This window comes from Monodelphis domestica, chromosome 2 (genome assembly GCF_027887165.1).
Source record: "Monodelphis domestica isolate mMonDom1 chromosome 2, mMonDom1.pri, whole genome shotgun sequence".
Taxonomy (NCBI): domain Eukaryota; kingdom Metazoa; phylum Chordata; class Mammalia; order Didelphimorphia; family Didelphidae; genus Monodelphis; species Monodelphis domestica.
The window spans coordinates 343,192,683-343,209,752 of NC_077228.1; the positions used below are offsets into that span (position 1 = coordinate 343,192,683).

Here is a 17,070-nt window from a genome sequence, read left to right on the forward strand (position 1 = left end):
AGTTCTTAGTTGAACTCACACTGGCTTCTAGTGATTATTTCTTGAGAATTTTAAGAGTTGCCTATGTAGAGGCTTTAGAAAAACTAGAACATTTGTAGATCTCCATTCTTTTTGTTTCCCATTCACCATGATTTCTGAAAGATTATCAACAAGAAAGTTCTTATCGAACCTTTGAGTGTAACATTTTGTCTCAAGTATAAGGCACATTTCTATTCACATTCCTCCCCCATCTGAATGCAAACTAAAATTAATATGATGCACACCAATGTATTTTATTTCAGTGTAATAATACTATTCATATAGCATCTTAAGGTTTACAAATATGTATCTTTTATATTTTTTCCTCTTAATGAGATCTTTTTAGAATATGAACTAAAACAATATGCCTAGAGAAATGAAATCATTTCATGAGCATTTAAGTCATTTAAAGTGAGATATTTTCTTTCATTGTGTACTCACTTCTCAGGTTTCAATTTCCTCTTACCCATGTTTATTCTACTATTTACTAGTCCTTGATATGAAAGCAAAGCAGAGTAAGAGTAGTTCTGTTTCCCCTCCTCTATTTATTTTTAACATTCAAGGCTGCAAACAATTCAGTGTACAGAGTACATGCTCCTTAAACATTTTTCGACATGAATTTGTTGGATTATATCATCTGTCTCCAACAAGAAATGGACTTACTCCAACATATCTTTAAAAAAAAAAAACTTTTAAAATTGTTATTATCATTCTCTGCAAGCCTTAGCATATTCTAATATTTAATCTTCCTGTCTCTGCTCTTCCTGCTTCCAGTCAGTCATGTCCAATTCTTTGGACCTTTGGACTATAGCACACCAATATTGTTCATGGGGTTTTCTTGACAGAGAGACAAGAGTGTTTTGCATTTCCTTCTCCAGTGACTTAAGGCAAAAAAAGGTTAAATTACTTGATAATGGTCACACAGTAAGTGTTTGAAGCTAGATTTGAACTCAGTTCTTCTTGACACCAGATCCAGGGCTCTTTCCACTGAGCCACCCAGCTATGCTGATCCTTCTGAGGTCTATTGATAACTCCTGCTCCAGTCCCCTTCCTTTTAGGCCTATTCATCTTCCTTTTGTGTATGGGTCATCTTTAACTATGGAGTGTTTATGGATGAGTGATTTATTAACAGAAATTGTTAGAGTTAAGTTAAAGCAAATTGGTCATCTGAGCTAATTATGTTTGTGATGAACAGTTGTTTGTATAATTGTGAGCTAAAATTTCTCAAATATGATCAATATATAGTTCAATCCTGAATGTTTAATTCATGTACTCCCATTTTCAAGAAAGATGTGTAAGTTTAGGGGTACAATCTGTTGAGATTCACTACTAACAAAGCTAAAAGACCACAGATTTATAAAAGTGATATGTATATATATAAATAACTCATATATATCTAATATATATAAAACTCAGACAAATATGCATATATAAAAGAAATGCATGACTTAAAAAGCATTCTTGATAGGGGAGGGGACATAAAGAGTAATTTTTAGGTAGTTGCTTCTAGGTAATGGAAAACTAAGCTTCTGTCTACCTTTAAACATTAACCTGATTATATTTTTTAATTAACATTTTACACAACCAGTTATTTTGCTTATATAGTGCTAAATAGCCACTTTCACTGATTTTTTTCTGTAATAAATTGAATTTTTTGTGGATTTAACAATCAATGAAGAAATCACCTGAAATGCCATGTTTATGCAGGAGTGGGTATTGAGTTGATTTTGCCCTTTATCTCCTTGTCCTTGCATAATGCAACTTTTAGTCTTTAAACAAAATTAATTTAATTGGGAGCAATCTGTTCTAGCCAAGAAGCTTAGTTTATTTGGAGCTGCCTTTAATTTCCCATGAAAAGTCAAATCTCAAGTTACCATACTTTCTCTACTTAGAAAATTAAGCATATGCCAATTTAATGAAAGCAACCTTGATAACTCAAGAATTTAGTGTTTCTTTTGGTCAGAGGGGATTGATAGTTATCGGATTAGTTCATGATCTATTTCAAGCTATGGAAATTACATTGTTGATACAGCTAGCATTCTTGTTCTTTTGACATTTCCCTAACCACTTGCCTGAAGTATACAACTTAATGTTGACCTTTCCTTAGTCAGCAAAAGTCTTTACAATAACTCTATCATCCTTCTAATATTCAGATCAACCAAGTAGTTAGATTCCAAAATCTTCTTATATACCCTAATTGTCCATCTCTCCATAACAATTTGATAACCTGTTGAAATCCAGAAAGAAAAAGTCTGTTAGGAAAAGTGGCATTTAATATTGTTTTTCTATAGTTGGAGTTTTCCTTTTTTCCATTTGAGTCTCTAGTTACACTGTCATGTTGTCTTCTTCATTACAGAAAGTTCTGTCGTCATGGCTAGAGAAGAAATCATTGCCTCATTCTTAAAGAGGTTGAAGTTTGTTAACCTGACACAACGTAAGGATGATATCATACTGTCACTCAAAAGCTTTTTATTTCTGACAACAATCCAAGCATTTATTTAAGATAAACTATAATGGGACACCCATAGGAACAGCCCAATGCTGGAGCATTTGAATTCTGCCATCAAAGTATTTTTCTAGCAGAGTACATGTTCACATTGTGAAAAATTTTAAATAAATATATTTACATATGACAAGGAATTTGCCTCTGAAAGCAGAAACTGTTTCATTCTCATCTTTATATCCAGTGCCTAACACAGTACAAGTACATGGAAGAGGCTTACTAAATGTTTGCTGATTAACTGAATTTTTTGCTGTTTAAATTAATGAAAGGATTTTCATTAGAATTATAATGCATACACTTTCACCTATAATCAATTTCTATTGACTGGTCACAAAATTCTGGGATCTAAGCTTTAGAAGTCATCTAATCCAATCAGTCTCCTGCCCAATGAACAAAAACATTCAGTTTTGGGGTTAGCTGGGTATCTCAGTGGACTGAGACCCAGGCCTAGAGATGGGAGGTCCTAGGTTCAAATCTAACCTCACACACTTCCAACTTGTGTAATCCTAGGCAAGTCACTTGAACCCCATTGCCTAGCCCTTACCACTCTTCTGCCTTGGAACCAATACACAGTATTGATTCCAAGATGGAAGGTAAGGGTTTTTATGAAAAAAAATTAAATTTCATATATTGTCATAACCTCATCATACTATCAGAATAATAAAATAACAGAGTAAAAGGTCCAGGTCCCTTACTTTCTATGTCAAAACTTTAGTCCCTTGCTGCTTGGAACCATGAGCAAAACTCTTTGCTCCAAAAAAGGGTTTGCATTCCATCTCCTGTCTCCATTCTTTGCACAGGCTCCTCCCTCATACCTGTATTGCATTCACAGAATATTAGAATTTATCTAATTCAACCCCCTCGTGATAAGAGGAGAAAATTAAGGCTTAGGATGTCAATCATCAAGCAATAAGTATTTACTGTGTTCCAGATACTGTATACTAAGAACTGGGAATCCATCCCTGCTCTCTAGGAGCTCATATTCTAAAAGGAAAGAGGAGTATACATAACTAGATACATACAAGAAATGTGTGTATTATCTGAATTGGAAGTAATCTCAAAGGTGTAGCACTAGTGGATGGGGGAAGGAAGGGCAAGAGTAAGGAACTGCCTACAGAAAGTGGAATTTGAACTGTATCTTGAAGAAAGGCCAGAGCCAGAGGTTGATGATGATAACAACTAGTATTTATATAGCACCTATTATGTACTAGACACTTTGCTAAGCACTTTATAAAAATGTAATGTTTATAACAGCACTTAAAAAAAACCCTCAGCATGGGGGGATGGCCAGTCAAAAGACAGTCAAGTGAGCAATTTATCTGAGTGAATAAAATCCGTTCCTACATCATCAATTCTGTAGAGTGGAATAGAATTAAGAAAACTGAAAAGGTAGGAAGGGGCCATGTTGTGAAAAAGATTTAAAATCAAAAGAGGATTTGATATTTCTGGAGATAATAAAGAGGATCCTAGAGGTAATAGGGAGCCAATGGAGTTTAGCAAGTGTAGCAATGATGTGGTCAGACATACTCTTTAAAAAAATTACTTTGGCAAATGGGTGGAAGACAAAACTATGGAGAGATGAAGCCAACAGCCCAACCAAAAGGCTGTTGTAATTGTTTATAGGAAAGGTGGTAAAAGTATGCACCAGGCTGATGGCTGGGTGAGTAAGAAGCAGACATATAGAGATGTGGAAACAAATGACAAAATTTGGCAATAGGTTGAATATTTGGGGTGAGTGTAAATATGTCGAGGATGATACCTAGGTTGTGGACCTGTATAACTAGGAAGAGGATGTTGTCCTCAACAGTATTTGGACATTTGGAAAAAGGAAGAATTATGGGGAGAAAACATCATAAGTTCTGCTTTAGACATGTTGAAAATGATACATCTAGTTCAAGATATCCTAGCAGCTGTTGGTGATAAGAGGCTGGAGGTCAGGAAAGATGTCAATTCTAGAAGCATAAATTTAGAAATTATCTGCATAGAAATAATTGAACCAATTTGAGTTTATGGAATCACCAACCAGGACAATATAGAGGAAAAAGAGAATTGAAGACAGAGCCTTGGGAGGACTCCCATGATTAGTAGACCTAACCAGGATGAAAATCCAGCAAAGGAGTTTGAGAAGGAACAGGATGACACAACTAGAAAATGTCAGAAGTGAGAATGGAACCCAAATCTTCCAACTTCAGATCCAACACTCTAACCTCTCCACACTATACTGCCTCAACCATACTCCTTTCTCATCTCTTTAAAAAGTTTAGCTTCCTTCAAGTCTTCATTCTGATATTATCTTATATGGAATCTTTCCCATTTCCCCATAGTCCATTCTCCCTCTTCAAATTATTTTCTTTGTCTTTTTATATGTTGTAACTCCAGGTAAGATGTAAGCTCCTTAAGGGCAACTTTTTTTCTTCAGTACCTAGCATAGCTTTTGTTGAATTAGTGAATGAATGAAATGAGCTTTTGGGAGATATGTTACAGTGTGACAATAAAAGCATACTACAATTTGTAGAATAGATGGAGCTAGTGCATGCCCTTTCTCTGAAACAAGATGAAAACAAAGGGTATCATAGATGAAAGTGACTTTTTATTACCTTCCCCAATGGGTAAATAACCTAAGTGTAAGCTCTACCTCAAACTGTGAGAAATTATAAATTATATAAACAAGACCAAATAATTAGCAGGGTTGTCTAGTTTGTCTACAATTTAAGCAGTTTATCCATAGTAGTTGCTGGCTAATAAGCCTAAATATGCTATAATTTGTAATATCCACCCCCCTCTGCCACCAGAGTTACAAAGGGACAGAGCAAGCTCTAGGTAAACTTGTAAAGTAGGCATATTTTGTCTTTGAAGAATTTTCATCATGCATATTCAATGTTTCTTTATTCCCCCTTGTTGACTTTTCCTTGAATATTTCCTTGTTCCATTCCTGCTAATGGAATACTATATTTGCTGATAAAATTTTGAGTTGTGACTCCTCCCAACCCTTCTGTTCTTAGCTTAGGTCCATGATTTGAGTCCTAGTTTGTGGGTATCCCTACCCACCCAGCTTTGCTAAATGGTTTAGTTGAGCGAAGTGTGTAGTCTTCCTTGTGGTCTTTGGCCTAACTTCCATAAAACCTTGCACAAGAAGAGAATAAATAAATGGAGGTCTGGGAAGCTACTTTGAAAAAGTTGTTAACCCCTAATTTATAACAAATACTTCTTCTCATTCTCTTCCTATATATTATGCTGCATTGATCATTTAATTCAAAAAAGTTTAATTACCTACTGATGTGCAAGACATTGTAAGAAGCATGATCAATATGCTTACTAAAATTTGAAACTAAGGGTATATTGCATTTGCCTTGTAAGGAATTAAATTTTATGGTTGGACTAAATATATGAGAATCCTAAGATAATACTCTGGTCCCCAATTTTACAATTAATAAACCCAACTTAAAATTACTTTTAGCAGCTTTTATTTATAAGAAAAAAATTATGGAGAGAGTGAAAGTAAAGAAATGTGAAAGAGGGTAGAGTAAGAAGTGTAGCTTATCACCCTAAATGTTGCTCCAGTCCCTGGCTCAACTCAAGCTCTGCCAGAGAATTTGGTGGTCAATTAAGCAAGGGTTCAACCCATGTGGCCTTATCCTAGAAGGGGAGGCCTCTCTGGAACTAATCTCTCCAGAAGCCAGGAAAGGAAGGCCAGCTTTTCACTCACCAGGAAAAGATCCAAAGGGAGAAGAGTAGTCTTACCAGAAGCAGTCCAAAAGCCAGAGTCCCAGGTCCAAATGAAGCCAAAGACCAAAGTCCTAAAGGAGAAGATCTTCTAACCCGAAAATTCAGGATGAAGACCCCTTGCACTGGAAGTTCATCATCTTTTATAGCCCTTTTTATACATCATTTCCTGACCCTTCCTCTACTTTACAAGGACCAATTGCAGTCTTTAAATTTGCTTAGCACTGCCTAGGGGGTGGTCAGTCATTTCTGAGTTTTCACCCACTTTTAGTAGGGATGTTTTCAGTTTTTGGTTGATTAAATTTAAAAGTAGGCAAGGGGAAAGTCAATCCCATCTTCACAGCCTTCAAATCTCTTTAGATTACTTGGGAAAAAATTAAATCCAGCACTACATATGTATATGTAGTGCTTGATTATAAAATTATATTTACAACTGAAGATATATTTTATATATCTGTTTCTTTTTCATATCCATCAAAGCACTTGATCTGGGACACTCTGAATTGCAGCACCATTTAAATCCTGTTTCTGAACACCCTACAGTTCTTTTTTCACCATTCTTGCAAATCACTTCTATCAAGTTTTTGAGGAATGCTTCTGGAACAGTCAGAGTTGTGCTTCTGGTGCAGTTTCGGGACAATCTCATTGCACATGGCATAATCAAGGTTATGACACTTATAAGCTGAAGATTTGAAATTCTGAGCATATCGTTGAAGGCAGCACTTTACAAAACTCTTGAGAACCAGATAACCTAACTCAACGATATTCAAAACAATGCACAGACATGATGTGACTAACAAGAAGTAAAGGAAGATTTTCTTCTCAGTAGGTTTGGAGATAAAGCAATCCACAGTGTTAGGGCAAGGTCTTATATCACATTTCACAAGGTAGGGTACTCTAAATCCATCATATAACTTGTAAAACAAAGCCAGGAAGCCAATTTCAAAACCAGTTTTGACAACAAGGCTAATGATATAAGTGTACCATAGGCCCCCATCCTTGCTACCTGGACTAACATAAAATTTCTTATTGTGCCTTTTTTCACGGCCCAAACGGTAGGCCACATGCAAAGCAACCAGAAGAGAAGGAGTAGAGACCATGATCAGCTGCAAGGCCCAAAGCCTAGCCTGGGAGATGGGGAAGAAGTAGTCAAAACAGACATTTTCACAACCAGGCTGCCTAATGTTACATTCAAATTCCTTCTGTTCATCTTTCCAAACATGTTCTGCAGCTACCATGTAGACCAGCAAACGGAACATAAAGATGACAGCCAGCCAGATTCGACCAATTCCTGTTGAATATTTATTTACTCCACTTAGGAGATCTCTGAGGAGCATCCAAGTCATGGCTTTTGGTCAAGAAAGACAAGACTTCTGTGAAAGAAAACAAATTCATTAAGATGCATTTATCCACTTCTATTCTCTACTATTGAATAAAAGCTATGGAAGAAAATCCTTACTTTTGTCATATTCCACATCTTTGGATATGGAGAGATTGTTCTCTTTTATAGAACTTTTTGAAAGGAATAGATAATATCCTGTCTTGATTCAAAGAATATGGCAGTTGATCCGTTATTAGGGCCCATGAATAACCACACTCATCCACTTGAATTTGGTTGGTTGATTTATCCTCAAGTGCATTTTACCACTACCCGATCAAGAAGTAAAACTCCTTTCTCATTATTGTCTCTGAAGAAAGAAGTACTGTGTCTATGGACATTAAAGTGATCCTGATTTCTAATTGCAGATTCCTGCCTGAAGCATCTATTGCCTTTAAGATACTAGTTGGGCTGCTCAAAAATCATAAAGAGATTCACTAGGACTAAGACCTAAAGCATTCTGAGTATGCAAAACTAATTATTACTTGGGAATGGCCTAATATATTACATTTTTGGATGTATTTATATAAACTTTCTTGATGTTTATCAATGTAATAATTTCCACTATAAATTTATTCTGAACATTTTTTTAGCATCTGGAAACTATGAAATAACAAGGTTATAATACACATATTTTAAGTGCTTTGTCTTAGTGTTGACAGTATCTCCTGGAGTAGGTGCCAAAGTGCTAGATTAAATATAGGCAGCCCTCACACAATCCCTCTTTTTCTCTTGTATCCTACTCAGAGTTTTCCCATGAATCTTGCTCTCTAAAGGGGAAAAACTGATGATTCCTAAAGAATCAAGAAGCCTCCTTTCCTCTAATTCCCACCTTCTAGAGGGAACTATCTATAGTTATCACAAATTAGTACTACACTGAAATTGAGGCCCCCTTAGAAGGAGAGTACCCATAGTTGCTAGAAAGTTGTCCACTTTCTCACAGACTTGCTCAGTCCACATTACTTATATGACTGGTCACAAATAAGGTTCAGCTTTGTTCTTTCTATCATGCCTCTGGAGCATCTGGGCTTGAAATCAGAAAGATGCATTTTTGTGAATTCAAATCTAGCCTAAGACACTAGCTGTATGACCTAGAGCTAGTCATCTGACCCTGTTTGCCTTAGTTCTTTACCTGTAAAATGATCTGGAGAAGGAAATGTCAAAAAAAAAATCTAACATTTTGGCCAAGAAAACTCCGAAATGGTATCACAAAGGTCAGATAAGACTGAAATGACTGAACAACATCATACTCATTTCTCTTGATGTTCCTTAGTTTAAACTTCCCCTTGTTCCTTAATTCTTCTGTCATTCTTCCACTGTTACTCCATTGCCTTTGGTTTACATCCCCATAGCTACCATGTTGACCCATTCTGCCCCCACCCTCTGAGATCATTCTTCTCTTCCTGACTGTATGGTACTCTTAACACACAAGGTTCTTAGAAGGAGAAGAACCATGCAGCTATGCAGATTTCCCTTTAATTAACAACAATCCCTATGAAACCACCTTAAGAGACATGTAAGGGACAGATAGGCATCTCAGTGGATAGAGCTCCAGGCCTGGATGTGGGAGGTCCTGGGTTCAAATATGGCCTCAGACACTTCCTGGCTATGTGACACTAGGAAAGTTGTTTAGTCCTAATTGCCTCACCTTTATTGTTCTTCTGATTGGAACCAATATTTTGTATAGATTCTAAGACAGAAGATAAGGGCTTTTAAAAAGAAAAAGAGAGAGAGAGAGGGAGAGCGTCCATTTTGAATGGAAAATAGAGATTATATAAAAGGAATGGGAGAGAAAGCTAGAAACATAGGTTGGAGAAAGATTATAGAAGGCTTTTAGTACCAGGGCACAGAGTATACATTTTATTCTGTTTATATTAGAGAACCTCTAAAGGTTTTAAACAGAAAGTACTATAGTCAGACTTCAATACCAGGAACATTACATTGGTAGCTCTCCAGTGGCTAGATTAGTGTTAGGAGATGCTAGAATCAGAAGGAATAGTTAAAAGGCTGTTTTAAAAATACAGTTGAGAGATGATGTTGGCCTAAACTAGTGGTAAAATTGATGTGCTTGAAAGATATTGTGAAGGTAAAATTGACAGGTTTTGACAACTGATTGAATTTACAGAAAGAATAATTAAATATGACTCCCAAATTTTTTGAGACTATGTGCTAAGATAGAAGGTGCTTCCATAACAAGAATAGTATGGATAGAGGAAAGATAATGAGTGTGGAATATGTTGATGAGATGCCGGAAGGACATCTAAGTAAAGATATCCTGAAGGCAGAAGTATGGGAATATACCTCAAGATTAAGATTCAGGCTGAATAATAGATATGGTAATCATCATTGGCATACAGATAATAATTGCAGCTATGAAGATGGATACAATCCCCAAGAATAAAAGGGTTAAAGAGAGAACTTTGGGAAATATTAATGTTTAGAGGTCAGGAGGAAGAAAATAATCCAGTGAAGGAAACAGAAATATTAATCAGAGGAGAAAGATATTGAGACAATGAAAAATAATAAGAAAGCTTTGTTAGAATCAGGATAATATATTATCTAAGAAGAGAATTACCAATACTGTTAGTGCTGCAGAATGGTCAAGGAGCTAAAGACTGAAAAAATCAAAGAAATTTGGAATAGAACAACTTACCCAATAGCTACAAAAATGTAGAACAATGTTGAAAGACTTCAGAACTCTGATATGTGTAGTGATCAGCAGTGAATTCAAGTGAATAATGAAACATGCCTCCCAGCTCTTAGAAGAAAGAAGATCGGTAATGAAAGGTGAAATATATATATACATATATATGTATAAATATATACATGTATATTTGTACATGATGCATTAATTTGTTTTAATATAATTATTAATCATTAGGAAGGATTTTGATCAATCAACAACCATATGTTAAATGAATACTATATGCCAGGCAGTGTAACAGATGCTAGGGATACAAAGACAAAAAAATGAAATAGCCCTTGCTTTCAAGGAGCTTACATTGTTTGAAGGAAGATAACATGAGTGTGATGTGTGACTATGCATATATATATACATGCATATGTACATATATACATGCATATATACATATGCATACATATACAAAAATAATGAGTTCATTATTGGTTGTGTGAAGAACAGATCAAACTTTCTTTGCTTATTAATCAGAAACCTTTAAATTAATCAAGAACTCAAAGCACCCCTACTTAACACTAAGTAAGAGAATTCATGAGTCACTTGCTAGAGTGGGTGACAACTCCAGAGGCCACTACCAACCTCCTTGGGCAGTGCTAGGCAAATTTACAGACTGAGATTGGTTCCCGTAAAGTGGAGGAAGAGACAGGAAGTGATATGGGAAAAGAACTATGGAGTTTGTCTTGGACCTCTGCATCTGTGAGCTAGACTGAAGAAGGAGACTCTTTCTCTGAATCCTGCATCAGCTTGCTAGGTGAGTAGCTGGCCTTCCTTTCCTGGCTTCTGGAGAAATTGGTTCCAGAGAGAGAGGCCTTCCTTTCCTGGAGGAGGCTGTGTTGGTAGAACCTTTGTTGCTAATACCACCAGGTCCTGTGGCTGAAGATTATCAAGCCCTGACATAGCTGAGCCAAACAACAGAGCAACATTTAGGGTGATAAGCTAGATAGTTCTATATCCTCTTCTTACATTCTCCACTTTCACTCTTTCCACCACTTTGTAAATAAAGTTACTAAAAGTCATTTTGACTTAAGCTATAATATTTTTAAATCAATGACCACATATTTTAGAAATTTCATATTAGCATAAAAACCTAAATTTTTATATTCTTACATAATTGGTAAATCACAAAAGTTGTGATAATTACCCTCAATTTTCTTCAGTTTTCTTGAATTTTCTTCACTTTTTACTATCCTTAAGTCAGGTCTTTAGTAGCTAATTCTGGAGCCACAAGCTACAGTTGCTGCGAGGAAGGGTAAGTCCAAATTTTTTTTTCTCTTTTTTCTCTTTCCCCCTTAAACTGAAAACAACTAAATTACCAGCTGCTGCTTGGTAAGCTGGATGTTTTTTCTTAGGCAACAATTAGCCAGCTACACCTTGCCTGGGAAGGGGGGGGGGGGGGGAAACAACCCTGCCCCCCACAAGCTTCCAACTCAAGCCCAGAATTCTTTAAAGTCTTTTCCAACCTGTAAAAGGAAATTTCTTGGTTCTCTTTGTTTATTCTGAGTTTGCACTTGTAAAAAGTGAATCCTTTATTTTTTTTTGTCTAGTTGGAGTTAACACTTTGGAATAACAATAACTTATACTTAGTACCTCACTAGACTGAACACAGGATTAACTCTTTTGTCTACTTTTGAATTAATCAACAAAAGCAATACCTATACTTAACCCTAAAGCAAGGGAAGTCCACAAACTCTTACTCCTAGGAGGAGAGCCACCTTTGGAGGTGAGAAGCCAGAAAGATACTTGGAAGAACTCCACCCTTTTTCTCACTAGAATAGCCAGAAACTTTAGAATTCTTTAAGAGTTCACACACTCAGAAACCTGTGGTTCCAAAGGTATGAATCCTAGGAGGAGAGTTGCTACCTTCAGAGGATGAGAGGTATGATAATTTTGGAAACTGTGATTGACCCCTGTGAATATGGGTGGGGATAGGAAACCACCATAAAAGCCACAAAAATTCTTGGTCTGGAAGTCTAGAGAAGTTGAGTCTAGTGGAGAGTATCTCCTTAAGCTAGCCCTCCAGGAAATTTCATTGGAGACTGCAGCTTGGATCATTCAACTTAGACTCTGACACCTGGCCCACTTGGTTGGGTGAGTGAAATGGCTGACTCCCTTCCTAGTTTCCTTCCATCTTGGAGGAGACTACATGATTACTTACTACTGGCCCTCCTGGCTGAGGACTAGTATAGGTGTTTTCTCTAACCTCTTTCATATTTCTCTATTATTTCCCCGCTATTTTGGTAAATAAACTGCATCCAACCATTAAATTTAACCTTTACAAACCCCCATGTGCTCTACCAGGGCGAGCAGTCAGCAGAAATAGGAACAACTAAAACTGCTCCTTGAATCCTGAAAAGCTTCCAAATCTATTAAGAATAAAATACCAGTAACCTGTTTTTGCCTCCAGGCCAGCTCAGAGAAGTGGCCTGAAAGCATGTGGTAGAAGCACATGGTCCTGGCGTTTTTACCCCTAGGGAGGAGAAGAGTAGAAAACTCTCCCAAACCTCTTAGCTAAAATTCAGACTATACTCTGAGAGCTTTACCAACAAGAAAGTGTGTTTTATTTTGCCTAAAATACAAAGCTTTTGCTTTCTCCTCTTGTCCTTACTAAATTTTGTCTTGGCTAAGGCTTTTTGCCCACCTTCCATTTAAAAGCTAATTGATTAAGGATGTGCCCATACTTACAACAATTTCCTTATCTGAAGTCCCTAAAAAGGCCACACCCTGACTCTAACTCCTAGTCATTACATTCTAGGATAGCACCATCTACTGATAAAAAGTAGAATTGCAAGCAATTTTAATAATTAGATTTAAAAAGGCAAATAATTATTATTTTTAACAGCATAGCTCAAATTGGGAAAATATTGTTTCTTGTCTATCTAAAATGGCTCATGATCCCAGAGAACATTTTACAATGGCTTTATTTAGCACTGTTCCTGGGTATACTTATAATAACATATGTTGCAGCTTATCTATCCCTCTTTAAGAAAAGACTGACAAATAGACTGAATAACCTCAAGACATAGATGAGGGATTTATCTCAGCAGCATCCTGTTCAATGCATTTCCCATTCAACCCAACCAATCCCTCTCACCATTCAACCAACCCTTGACCTCAAAGCTGAACTAAAAACTCACCTTGAAAGATGACTGGAAAATATCTCAAATGATCTTGAGAAGAAGCTGGAGGAAAATTTGGGGGAGGAGCTCAAGGCTTATATAAGAAGCATTGAGAAAAAAACTTTTAAAAAGCTCCAGAGTAAGAAGAGAGACATCTCTCCACACTCCATCATTATCAGAGCCAACTCAGTCTCTGTTCCATTCTGCTCTACACAATTCTGCTCCCCCTGCTTAACACAATCCTCCCACCACCACCTCTGATCTCTCTCCTCATACTCCCCCACCATCTAATCCTACCGTTGCTCTTGCCATAACTACCCTCTCTCTTACCCTGCTCAGTTTTTCTCTGCCCACTATCGAAACCCACACATGCCTCCCCCTCCCCCACCTCCCATCCTTCCTCCTCTGCCTCAGCCCCTTCCCCATTGCCCAATCCATTCCCCTTCCTGCCCCTACCTTTCATTCCTCTACCCTTCCCTGCCCACAATCTCTCCCTCTCAACTTACCTACTCCTACCCTTCCCCTTACCTACCCCATTGAAAACCAAACATAGAGCCTAGAGGTAGAAAACAAAAATAATTCAGCTGAAACCCTATTCCCCTTGAAGTTAGTACCCACCTTTAATAAGAGTGGACATGTCGTTTCCCTTAGACACCATACACCATTGACACCCCAGGATATTGAGATTCAAACAAAACACTCTTTCCTTTGAAGACGACCCAATTGTGATTATTTTAAAAAATAGAGAGCATTTTTCAGATATATGATCTTGGATGGGTTGATATTGAAAATTTGTTACAAACCTTTTTGACAGAAAGAGAGAAAAAGAAAATCATCTCCCTTATTAATCAGGCCCAAGGAAGGAGAGCAATTCATTGACCTTATGAGGACCCAAAATGGAACCTCAACAATGAATAAGGTTACACAAAACTATGCCAGGCTAGAGAGGCATTATTAACAGCAATGAGAGCTTGTTCTGACAGACCAGGCACATGCACAAAGTTTGAGAATCTTAAGCAAAAAAACGATGAAAGTCCCTCCCAATTTATGGATAGGCTTATTGAGCTGGGAGGTAGATATATAGGCCTGGACCTTTCCAGAGAAAGGGATGTCAGGCAGATAAGAAGGCAGTTTGTATAAAACTGTTGTAAAGTGGTAAAAGATTATTTTAAAACCAACTGCCCAAACTGATCTAGTATGGACCCTGAAAAATTGAGGAGAGTAGCTGTATACATATTTAACAGTCACTAGAGGAAAGATGAAGATGACAAATGAATCAGTAGAGGAATTAAAGAAATTAAAATTTTAGGAGAACAAATTGAAAAAGCAGATCGAGAAGTGGCCATAGCCCCTTTGTAAGAATCCACAAATAAAGCACCAAAGTGTTATTTATGTGGAAAAAGAGGTTACTTAATGTTAAATTTCAGAAACTGGAATCAGGTATTCAATAACATGAATTTTAGGAATAATGGTAATTTCAGAAATAATAATTATAGATATAACAATAATAATTACAATTACAAAAACAACTACAGAGATAATAATCCAAATGAGTCAAATCAAGACTCACAACAGTATATCCAAAATGGGGCTCATCAACACTATACTCAGAGTGGAAATCCCCTTCAACATGGGGAACCCCAGAGGCATCACCAAAGGAATCTAGATAAATGATGGTACTCAGGAGGGGAAGCAACCTCAAAGAGTCTAGAGGTGAATTTTAAGCCTTTCCAGACTATTCCCCTCCCAAAAGTGAAGAAGCTTCTGTAATGCAATTTTTTTTTTATTTTTACCCCTCCTATGATAGGACCAGAGATAATACCATTTTAAAAGTCCATAGACAAAGTAGACACTATTTTGGCTGACATATTGAATTCCTGAATTTTTTTAATTATTGCTTTCTTTTTATTTTCAATAGAATATTGATTTTTTCCCATTCTTATTTCTTGTACTTAAAGTAAATATAATCAATAAATTTTGATAGAATAAGTTTAAAATATCCATTTGCTCTAATATTAATGCATACCCAAAAACCTTAGAATATGGAAACCTGCCATTGATTGATAAATATTATGAAACTTTGATTAACAATTGTTTCTGATTCTAGGAAAAGGGATAATAAAAGAGCCATTGTACAGTGCAAAGAAGCACAAGGTCAAGAAGACCAACAATCCTTGTGGGATTAATGAGATCTATTCCCAGACAGAGGATTTGTTTAAGGTTCAAGGCAGCTGTTTGACAGAAGTCAGACGCAGGTCTTCCCTGTGCCACATTCTGACAAGTGTCTAAGTTTGACTGTCATTTTGGCTCCCCTATCCCTGAGAGTGAAGGTAAAAATCAGACCAGGGAATGATACTTCCCTTTTATGTCTAAATTTAGACCTTTTTTCCCCTCTCTTGCAGTATGGCAACTTTCTGTAGTCCTGGCTGCCACTGGGTAAGTGCATTTGTCCTACAGACTTGTAAGACAGAGATCACTTTAATTGGACCCTGATTTAAGAACCTGTTATGGATTTATACTTACTCAGGAAATTTTTATGTACATAAATTTTTATATTATGGTTTTTATTTTGATTTTCTTTACTCCCAAAGTTTAATTTTTTCTTCTATTTGTTTTTCTTTTTTTATGTTTTCAGTTTTTCTTTTGGCATTTGATTCATATACCCCATCACTCAACCATGTATTCTGAGTTGATCTAGGTGTTGGTCAACACCCTCCTCATGGGGGATTATATAATTTTCATAAAATCCAAGATTTAAAAAAAATTTTGAGAGAAATTTCAGGAAAAGAAGCTGGCTAACTCCTCGAATCAAGAAAGTAAAAGTGCCATAAAAAAACCTACACTGCATCAGAAGATCTAGAATGAACCATGGGATGTAATTGATTGAACTGAAGGAGGTTGAACACATTTATTCTGAATGTAGATTCTTATGCCAAAGGGGACTACCCCCTAATTGACTTTTTGTCAGTATGCCTAGCAAACCTTGATTTTGCTCTCTGTCTTCTATTTCCTTCTTATCTCCAATTATTATCATTTCCTCTTAGAAAAGTGCAATATTGTAAGCAACTGTAGCTAGAAAATCTTTAGAGACGCATTAGCTGATTATATTAAATGATTAATTGGGGAGACTAGTCTCCCAAAGAATCAAAGGGAAGATTGTGTAGAGTGAATCAAACTTTCTTTGTTTATCAATCTGCAACCTTTAAATTAATCAATCAAGAACTCAAAGCACCCTTACTTAACACTAAGTAAAAGAATTCATGAGTCACTTGCTAGAGTGGGTAACAACTGCAGAGGCCACTGCCAACCTCCTTTGGCAGTGCTAGGCAAATTTACAGACTGAGATTGGTTCCTGTAAAGTGGAGGAAGGGACAGGAAGTGATATGGAAAAAAGGACTTTTAAAAGTCCTGAACTTCCTGTCCAAGGGAGTTCTTTGGAACTTGGCTTTTTGGACTTTGTTTTGGACCTCTGCATCTGTGAGCTGGATTGAAGGAGGAGACTCTTTCTCTGAATCCTGCATCAGCTTGCAAGGTGAGTAGCTGGCCTTCCTTTCCTGATTTCTGGAGAGATTGGTTCCAGAGAGAGAGGCCTTCCTTTCCTGGAAGAGGCTGTGTTGGTAGAACCCTTGCTGCT

At 36.7% G+C, this 17,070-nt stretch overlaps 1 protein-coding gene and 1 non-coding gene across 2 annotated transcripts in view; both read right to left on the reverse strand.

The window, feature by feature from the left end:
* The window catches only part of LOC100025224 (uncharacterized), a 54,822-nt gene that overhangs the window by 25,769 nt on the left and 11,983 nt on the right, over positions 1-17,070 (reverse strand). The gene's annotated exons all lie outside the window — the stretch shown is intronic.
* Positions 2,493-10,453, reverse strand: GJB7 (gap junction protein beta 7). Its single transcript, XM_056818572.1, has 2 exons — positions 10,276-10,453; positions 2,493-7,617 (listed from the first exon to the last, which is right to left on the reverse strand). The coding sequence occupies exon 2, from the start codon at positions 7,588-7,590 to the stop codon at positions 6,796-6,798; it is 795 nt and encodes a 264-aa protein (XP_056674550.1). The 5' UTR covers positions 7,591-7,617; positions 10,276-10,453; the 3' UTR covers positions 2,493-6,795.